The sequence below is a fragment of the Dermacentor albipictus genome, chromosome 1, assembly GCF_038994185.2.
Source record: "Dermacentor albipictus isolate Rhodes 1998 colony chromosome 1, USDA_Dalb.pri_finalv2, whole genome shotgun sequence".
NCBI lineage: Eukaryota > Metazoa > Arthropoda > Arachnida > Ixodida > Ixodidae > Dermacentor > Dermacentor albipictus.
In genome coordinates, this window is record NC_091821.1 from 26,333,288 (window position 1) to 26,343,222 (window position 9,935).

The 9,935-nt window shown below is 46.1% G+C and overlaps 1 protein-coding gene across 1 annotated transcript; it reads left to right on the forward strand.

Annotated features, from left to right (window-relative positions):
* Nucleotides 1–2,888: 2,888 nt before the first annotated feature.
* LOC135909427 (uncharacterized) lies at nt 2,889–9,785 on the forward strand. The gene is made up of 2 exons (XM_065441383.2): nt 2,889–3,094; nt 9,175–9,785. Exon 2 carries the CDS (start codon nt 9,252–9,254, stop codon nt 9,651–9,653), a length of 402 nt encoding a protein of 133 aa, XP_065297455.1. The 5' UTR covers nt 2,889–3,094; nt 9,175–9,251; the 3' UTR covers nt 9,654–9,785.
* Nucleotides 9,786–9,935: the final 150 nt, after the last annotated feature.

Here is a 9,935-nt window from a genome sequence, read left to right on the forward strand (position 1 = left end):
GAAACAGCTCCTCAGGTTGTAAATCGGTTACAAATACAAATTAAATTTGCGTATGTCTCAGTGTGTGCGCGCGTGCGTGCGTGTGTGTGTATGCGTGCGTGTGCGTTTGTTTGTCTTTCCAACACGCAGTTTTCCATCCCACCGCCTCCGCCTTTTATTCTCCAGACCACCGCAGTCTCCGAATATTGTGCGGTGAATCCCAGCGGCAACATGTACGAAACATTCGACGACGACGTATTTTTTTTTTTATCCTAGGCTTTCTCTATATTTATCTCTCTCTCCCTTACGCGAAATCTAAAGCTCTGCGTAAATCATGCTAAGGCGTCGACCGAAGACCACAGAGCGTTCGTTAGCTCCTCCACAAGCATTCCTATACAAAGAGCCTTTCGAGAAAAGGTTTTGACTTTTTCAGCATGATATTCTTGATTATGGCTGCATCATATGGAATCCTCATAAGAAATCCGATATTAAAAAGTTAGAATCAGTCCAAAAGAATTCGCAACTATAACCGAGATTTTTCCCCTTCCCATTATACAGCTACAGGTCTTACAGTTCTTTCATCTCGCCGCCGCTTGGAATGCATGAAATTTTTACACACGCTGATGCATTCTGAGCGCCTTGATACACCAAATAATTATTTGAACTTTAGTCCACCTTCTATCACGAGGAGTTCTCATAATCTCAACCTTATCCCTTTCTTTTGCCGAACGGATATGTTCAAGCACAGCTTCTTTCCAATAGCCATTGAACTCTGGAATTCACTGCCTGGAAGCATCCGCTCTTTACCTATGCAAGAATTTTTGAAAGCAATTACATATACTTGATAATCATATTTTTTGCGCCGGTATCTCGTTTTCTTGCTTTCCTTTTATGCGAAGCATATTCCTTGAGCTCAACCCAGCTCCTCAGGCGCGGCGATGTCGCCTTCATTGACCTTTGACCCCATGCCATACCACGTGACACCGTTACGTCACGACAGAGGAGAAACGGGGCTCCAACTCGCGCCGTCGCTCGCGGCGTCGCGGCGGTATACATAAGCAGCTGCGCTTGTTTCTAGGTGGCTTTGGCTCAACTCTTGCAAGATGGGCTGGGTGGGAATCGAACCAGGGTCTCCGGAGTGTGAGACGGAGACGCTACCACTGAGCCACGAGTACGATGCTTCAAAGCGGTACAAAAGCGCCTCTAGTGAATGCGGTGTTGCCTTAGAAACGAGCTGTTTCTAAGGCTCAGGCGTGCGTCGCTTGCTCAGGCGCACATTTAGTTGCCGCGCCGAACGCTGCGTTGCTCGACGCTCACCGCGTCCAATGCGGGGCGCGTAGTCGCTGCGCCGTAGCCCATTGTCTTACACCCCTTGGCGGGTCGACGGGAACGCTGTCGCGTTCCACTCTTGAAGGCGAAGCAGAGTAACGCATGAGTTGTTTCTTCGTGTAGCCGAACCAAATATAGCCAAGCAACAGCAGTTCACCAGGCTAAACAGTGGTTCAACAACTAAAATAAAGGCTAGTATGCTTCGCACCCTGGGCTTAACCTTAGCTAAGCCACAGCCATTTTTTTTTCACTACCCACTCCTGCAATAGCCTCACCGAGGCTGCAGTATGTATAAATAAATAAAAATAAAATAAATAAATATATTTTTCGTCGTAGTGGTCGTCGTTGTTGTTGCCACTGCTTGTCTCGCGTTGCTTAAGGGCTCAAAATGGCTGTTGAACTCATGCTCTTCCTCTTATTAGATACATTAATTTGATGTAGAAAAATGGAAAGGTACGCCCCTGTAAGGCCGGCTATCCCAAAATCTCGATTAGACTACTCCGAAAAGAATAAAGAAGAAAAAGCAAGCGAACAATAATATCATCTCAACGTGCATTGCACACACAAACACATGTCACAAGCACACAAATGATGTCACCATACCGGACCCAACACTGGCAGCGCCATGCAGTACTTGGGACAATCACTCGCCACACAATTACGTATCATCAGTGCATACCTATTTCCAGCATCAATATTTTCACATAAAGGTGACCGCTGCAAGGACACCACTGCAACGAGGAGGAGTGTATAGCAGACAAATCGGACAGTATCACTTATCGTGCAGCATTGATGCTTTGCCTTTTTAGTGCGAGCGGTTGTGCGCCTCCTGCGCATTCTCGTAGCGCTTTGGTCTTGACTGTGGCGTTAAGTCGAGCCGCAGAGTAATCTATGTTACTCCTTGCCCCATTCAACAGTCGTCGTGAAATTGCCTCCTGACAAGATTAGGTCACGGCAACATGCCCATGCAGCCTGCATTTCATTTGCTGACTGTTTCTGCGCAGCAGAACGAAAGAGCTCATTAGACAGTGATCCGCCGTCCACATAGTTCCAAAACGGCAGGCTGCCTTTCCTTCTTCCTTTGTTTGTTTGTTTCTTTCTTTCTTTCTTTCTTTTTCTTTCTTTCTTTCTTTCCTTGTCTGTCCGTGGGTCCGTCTTCTTGTTTCCGATGCTCTGATGCCAAGGGAAGTCGAAAACGACTGCTTACAAAGTGCCTAAATTAAATTTTGTCAAGAAGCATTTCCGTGGTATAACTTATCATTTTTATTAAAATTTCTGATAGTTTAGCGTTGAAGGCCCTGTATTGTTGTATTTGGCCCTGTATTGTTGCATATGGTATTGCGGGAAAACTCCATCTATATTCCAGTAATCGACTCCCTCGCAGCGAGGGAGTCGCTTCTTTTTCTTCTCCTTCTTCTTCTTCTCGGCGCTTCTTCACCAATCCGTCGTTGTGCATATGTGCCAGGCTTTGAAGTCAACGCCATGATCATCAATTTCTCGCTACACATATTCGCAATGTCGTGCAGGAAAGAAAAAAAAAAGAAGGGGCGCATGTCGCACGGGATGGCCCGGTGCGTTCCAAAAAGAGCGAGACATCCGCGAGCGAGCTCGTGACCATTCGAAATTTCGGGGCGGCGCTGATCGGACGCCACGGTTCGAGAGCAGCGTTCTTCGCCCCGGTCCCGTCCCAGGTGTCAGCTCGGCCCACGTCCGGTGGAGGCTCGCAGGGACACCGCGGCGAGACGAGCGCCTACGCCAGCGGACATCGTTCGTCGATCGGCCCACGGTAAGCGAGGCTGGGCGGCCAGAGCTGGGGCGGCCGCGTCGCTCGGTGCGGCCTCCCTGCAAGCTTGGAGGTCGGCTGTGCACATCTTGCTCCGCGTAGGTTACGCTAAGTAAACGGAGTATATGTTTCCAAAAGGGAAAGAAATGCTCCACTAAGCGGAATCTTACGTGGAACGAATGTCCTTCAGCATCGGCTTTTCCTTCGGTAGAGCTCGCCACTCATATTATAAATAGGGACACAAAGGGCGCCGACGCAGAGAATCATGTTCTTGCATACGTGTTATTATGCGAAGCATACTAGCCGTACAACCACGCTCTTCCATGCTGCGCCGCGCGCGGCCGCGTAGCTACCATATGACGTCATAACAGCTGCTAAAGCGGAGGCTCAACTCGTGCGCTCGCTTGCGGCCGCGTAGCTACATAGCCGGGTCTCAGCTCGTGCGCTCGCCGGCATGAGTTGTTTCTTCGTCTAGCCGAACCAAATATAGCCAAGCAACAGCAGCTCACCAGGCTAAACAGTGGTTCAACTAAAATAAAGGCTAGTATGCTTCGCATCCTGGGCTTAACCTTAGCTAAGCCACAGCCATCTTTAGTCCATGTGTACGTATCTATCTTTAAGAAGTCAGTCTTCTGCTGAATGATGAAGCCCTCAGTTAAACGTTTCAGAACCCTTAGTGTGCAATGCCTTATGTCACCCGCTGCGTACTTAAACTGACCACGACCTTATGTGCACTGCATTGTGAGCAAAGAACCCCTATAAGTTCCTTAAATGCTTTTTTTTCTTGGTCAGTGACGAGAACACATGGCGAGGTTTTTTTTAATACATATTACCTGACCACGACGAGCTTTCGTGAAATTCTTGAATATGTTTAAAATCTTGTTTTTAGCGGCACCAAATTTTTTGAAGATTGCCTATGGCAGCACAATTCTAACCATTGATCTAAATTACTCGGTGAAGCGGCCATTACTTCTACAAGAAATCAAACTGTTCAATTGTATAACTAACGTAATTACGATAATAAACTTTCAATTATTTACTTTACGTCGTATATTTCAATCTATGAATTATAGCCGCTCATTTCCCACGGCGTGTCCACTTGGAATGAATTCTCTGGACAGCACCGGTTCCGAGATATTAATTTCCAAAGTGTCAAGCGAGATGCATCGGTGTTACAGTTACTTTTCTGCTTCCATGCGTAAAACATCGGTTTCGTAAAGAAGTAACTGTAACACCGATGCATCTCGCTTGACACTTTGGAAATTAATATCTCGGAACTGGTGCTGTCCAGAGAATTCATTCCAAGTGGACACGCCGTGGGAAATGAGCGGCTATAATTCATAGATTGAAATATATGGCGTAAAGTAAATAATTAAAAAGGTAAGTAGCATAACTACGGTAATCAGTCAACTGAATATTTTGATTTCTCGTAGAAGTAATGGCCGCCTCGAGTAATTTGTGCAGCTAAAGAAAAAAAAAACATCCTGTATACATTTGTCCACGTTCTTGCCACGCGTTCCTCTATATTCTCAGTATAAACCAACTATAGCCTATAGTGTACTGTGCTTGTTAAACACTTCACTTTTCTAAATTCGCTCTCCATGTGAGCGCTGCGCTTCTCAAATAAGTTTCTTTCTATTATTTTTTTTCCTTTTTTCTTTCTCTTTTGGCTCCTTCTGAAGAAAACGCACTTCTTGGTCGAAGTACGTTCTAAAGCCCTTGCAGATTACAAGTCTCCATGAATCTGGTGGTACAGCACTGAATCGGCGTTTCTTTAGTGCATATACTGTGTAACTGCGCAAGAGGATGTAACGTTACGGGCGGCGCAATCGTACTACGGGAAAAGGTATACAGGGTGGCTCGGCTAATTCAAGCCAAGGTATTAAAATGTGCCTAAGCCCTCTAGAGGAAGGTGATCAAATGTATGTTATTGGCACTTGTACGGAGCAAGTCAAATTATGTTTTGCATTCTGCTTAACTACATAATAAGTTAAGATTAATAAACCAACTTCGCAAGTACTAACTTCAGGGCAGAACTTCAAATGAGAAAGTTGTAGAGCGTTCTAGGGAACACCTAATTCGGCAGTTTTGAGCTTCCTAGTTACTATGCAATCATTTTTTCTGCATCCTAAAGAAATCACACGAAATATGGCAGCACATGACACGCCCATTTGCACGCCGCGATTGCAGTGCTCTCAAACGGCCGAGCATGAAAACTAAGAGGGTATTTAGCCTGTTGTGCTGCCATTCAAAAAGTGACAGGGCACCAATTTGGTACTGCGATCAACGTCAGTCGTGTGCCTTCTTCGCGGTGCTTCATGATAGCGATAAGCAGGCTAGGCAGCACACCAGGCTAAATGCGCTGTTCGTTCATTCGGAGCACGTATGAGAGCACTGCAATCGCGGAGCGCAAGCGGTCGAGTCACGTGCTTTTTTTTTCGTATTTAGCGTGCTTTCTTCAGGACGTATAAAAATATTAATTATGGAACACGTAGGAAGTTAGAAGCTGCTGAATGAAATGTTCCCAAGAGCGATCTAAACTATCTTGTCCGAAGTTATGCCTTAAATTTAATACTTGCGAAGTTTGTTAATTATTATTGTCTAAGTAGGCGATCAAGCAGAAAACAAGAAATTGTCTGACTTGCTCCATACAACAGCCGACAGTATGCATTTAGTCGCATTCTCCTATAGTATGCTTCGGCATATCTTTATGCATTGCTTAAATTTAGCTGGGACAATCTGTACACCTATATCGGCAGATATGACACTATACTTATATAAGAATCTGTGGACGTGATGTTCTACGGACCGCTCTGCAACTTAATTGGTAACTTGCGCCTCAAACTGTTCAGATGTAGCGCAGGCACGTTAATCATACACCTCAGTTTATGGTGGTCGTGTACTGTACATGGCTGGACCGGTACAGAATACGAGCCACAGGTATACTGTTAGCATGATTTTCCGACCTGCTGTCCATGCAACCGGTGCCGTTATTGTCTTCAGAGCCCGTATTCACAAATAATTCTTGTGCTGGAACTTGCGCCAGTGCCATATCACAACAATATGTGGCATTAGCGAAGGTGCCCGGCCAATGGCAAACATCTGTTACGAGCGATTCGTTTTGCGAACTCAATCCCGCATCCGCTTCATTAAAGAGACAATACAGTGAAACACTAAATCAATTTGGCTTGATAGATTATCGCTTCAAAACTACATTTCCGTTCATTTCGCGGTAATAGGCAGATTACTGGAAGAGAAAACTAAGGTAAAAGCATCACTTTATGAATCTCGCGCTAAAATTCCAGCGCCGGTACGTGTCTGCGATGTCATGGATTTCAAAGTATTTTCTCGTATTTGGGCCGTTGTCGCTCAGTACACGTTCTTGTAACTAGTTAAGCTCAGACTTGGGTTATCTTATAATACATTGTGATGAATCTTTACCGATAAAAAATTTACTAAATAGGGCCGAGCAAGCACTGTGACAATCCATGACTTGACGGCGAACTGGTAGGCGGCGGCAACGAGCACCCGTCTTTCGCAGTTGCGTTTTATCTGAATTATGAAACCTCTTCTCTTGGTAAAAGTGGCTTTCTTGCCACTGTAGAAAGGTTTTTTGCTTACCTTCCCAGTATACTGCACACAAACATAAATCGTTGAAGGAGACCGCTTGCGTAAAACAGCGTCTCTATCGTCGATAGTAGCAGTCGAGACTCACGAGCTCCTTCCGTCGGCATACTGGCGCAGTGGCGTATGTCGCAACACTTAGCGCCGCATCTCGAGACAGAGCACCGTCGGCTCGCGTGATCGCAAAGTGCTTGCCTTCGAACTAAGCGGTATTAGCTAAACTCGACCACTGCTTACAGCTGGCCCTTCCGTTTTCGCGCTGTCTATCCTTTTTAAGGCTGTGACGTCAATAAACACATCTGGGGCCCAATTCGCAAAGCTTCTTTCGTAAGTGCTCATCGACCTTCGACCGGAAGCCTCCGCTAATATGCCCCATATTTGGATTGGCTGGCATTTGCTCTTTCGAACACTTCTAGCGTAAGGGATTGTCGTGAATAGAGGCCCCGATTATTTGGGGGGACTTCGTATATAGGCTCGAAAACCTGAGCTCACACTCGGCATTCAGCCAGGCTTTGATATTAGAAGTGTCGCTAGCAGACTAGAGTTCCTATAGCGACTTCATTCTCGCCTTTGGGCAAAGCAGTCGGCATTCCAGAGTTGATGTTGCTGTTGCAGAAAGAAACAGAAAGCCCCTGTGAGGTGCGGCACTTCCCCGAGTATACGTGCTCTTTGAATGTAGCGATTAATATAATGTTTAGTCGTCCAAAGCTTCTTCTAATAACGGTTGATCTGTTAAATAATCAAAATGGTTTCAACTGAAAGAAATTACAGTCGAGGACGGTGAAGGATTTGACGGAGTGGTGGAATTAAGGACGCAGGAGGACATTATTCCTCTATTATTATTATTATTATTAGTAGTAGTAGTAGTAGAGGGCAAGGCTGGTCTTTTCAGAGACTATGAAGTGGGAGCTAGGCTTCAGATTATTTCTTCGTGCATTAGCGTTTAATGCGGGCATCTGGGCCGGCGATCGAACGCACGACCTCTTACGGGGCAGCTGAACACCGTATACCTATACTGAGTCATTGCGGCAGGTGAATGCACCGCTTTAGCTAGATTACCCCCATTCCGCGTATTTATAGCCTATTTTTGTTTATTTATTTTCCTTTTCCGGAACCACTGAAAGCTACTGAACTGAAGGGTCAAGAGAAATATGCGCCTTGTATTAGAGCTCTTTTCTCGGAAAACCGAGTCGTCAGCATCTTTGTACGCTTTGTAGCACCTTCTATATTGAAACCTTTCAGGTCTACTTCACACATGACCAATGCTGTCTTAGGATAGTCTTATGCACAAGGGTGGCCTTGTAACTGCGGACAAGTCGAAAAATTAAAGGGTATTGTTTTTACTTTCAAGGTCCCTGAAATGTCGCTAGTGCTGCAGAAGACTCGTAAAGTGGATTGTAAAAAAACTGCAACAACTCATGGAGTGGTTCTCAAGCTCCCCACACAGACGGTGGATAGAGTTCCACTATAAATTGCGTAACTCATAAATGTATGCGAAGGCACTGCCATTGTGTAGGAATAAGTATAGTGTCAATATCCGACAATGCTCTTGCTGCATATTTTGACATTTCTGTCTTGTCTGTTAAGTTTACTATGTCTCCACTAGCTCTTAAACTGAAGTAACCACTGCTGATACCGAAATTGCAACTTCAATTCTTTAATATAATTTATACAAAATGATTGGCTGTGATTGCCAGCTGATGGCATAAGCATATAATTTTCATCATGAAACAAAAAGGATTTGTTGTAAAAAGGGAGTCGCGAATCCAGCACTTTCTTGCCATGGTCAGATGACCTCACTGGGCGATGCGAGTCTTACTGAAACAGAATAAAAGGTGCATTGAATGACCCTTTAGTGACTAATTACCTTAAACGCTTCGTAAAAGACTCAAACCACGCACCTCGTCGATTGCTGTCTATTAGAGCGGCACTTGCTACACGATGTTGGAGTATACCACATGTGTTTCACCTTAGACGTACATGGTCCCCGTCGAAGTCCTTTCAGCAAAGTTGTTTGATCCTTGACTCCGTACGACGGAAGCATTAAGAGCAGTCTGGAAGCGCCTTGTCAAAGACCTCGTCCGGCGAAAGTTGACAGAGTAAATACGCGTCACGCTTTTCTTCTGTTGTACCGTCCCACCAGCCAATAAAAGCGCCGTCCCATCCACTTCCGTCCCTTAACCACGGGCACAACCTGAGCCTTAGAACGCCATAATGTATGTACATCTCTAATAGCAGTGATTTATCGCAATGTCGATTCAGTGTAGCCAAGTTTCTCCTGACTTCTTTTTATTTATTTTTTTAAATATGTGTAGGGTGTTTTATTTGTGGCATTTGCTTTATCTAAATTAAGTCTCATGCAGACAGTCTCTTTACAGCCCTATACCTCTTTGCGCGCTCTACAATAAGTTACCACGCCGCTTATTTGGCATCTGTTTGAAGTTTCTTTTACATTCTAGCATTCGCAGGGGGACCATCGACCGAAAGGACACGGTGCAGGCCTGCTGGGAGACAGCGGTAACCAAAAGCCACAACCATGAGCAACTCGAGCATTTGCGTGCACGAGACGCACATCCGGCCCGTGATCGGCGTGATCCAGCAGCAGGGCAAGGACGAGGAGCCGCGCATAGAAGTGGGCGAGGTGACGCTGGGCAGCGACAATGTACTGTCCGGTAGCCTGACCGTTTACGGCGGTGGTCAGTACCACGTGAAGACCACCGTCGCGGACGAGGTGGCCAGCTACGAGATCACCGACGAGAAGGGCCAGACGCGGAACATTCTCGTCGCCGTGCCCAAGCCTCCGGTCGAGAAGATCAAGTTTGAGCGTCGCATCATCCTCGAGAACGGTGTAGAGACTATCGAGGAGTACCAGAACAACAAGATGGTGCGCCGCATCGTTGACGGCCAGGAAGCTCCGGTCGTTGAAGAGAAGAAGTAGGGTGACGGCGCCGCCCCGAGCCATTGACAAGATTCCGGACACTGCATGCGAGCCAGGTCTGCTGCGGCAGCAGCCCAACATTTTTGCTGTCGTCAGTAAACTTGGCCGCCAACATTTCGCGGCTTCACCCGAGGTTGCGTGTTTACTCGCGACAACTTGTCGCACACATGTTTCAGTTGATGCGATTTCCGCTGCCATTTGCAATGCTCTTTCCAGTCTACTATGCCAGTAATAAACAGGAAAACAGGTTTGCAAGGCCTCTGTGCTTTGCGATTTACACCA

What these genes read in the sequence shown, in the direction of transcription:
- LOC135909427 (XM_065441383.2), top strand. Translation starts at nt 9,252, where the DNA reads ATGAGCAACTCGAGCATTTGCGTGCACGAGACGCACATCCGGCCCGTG.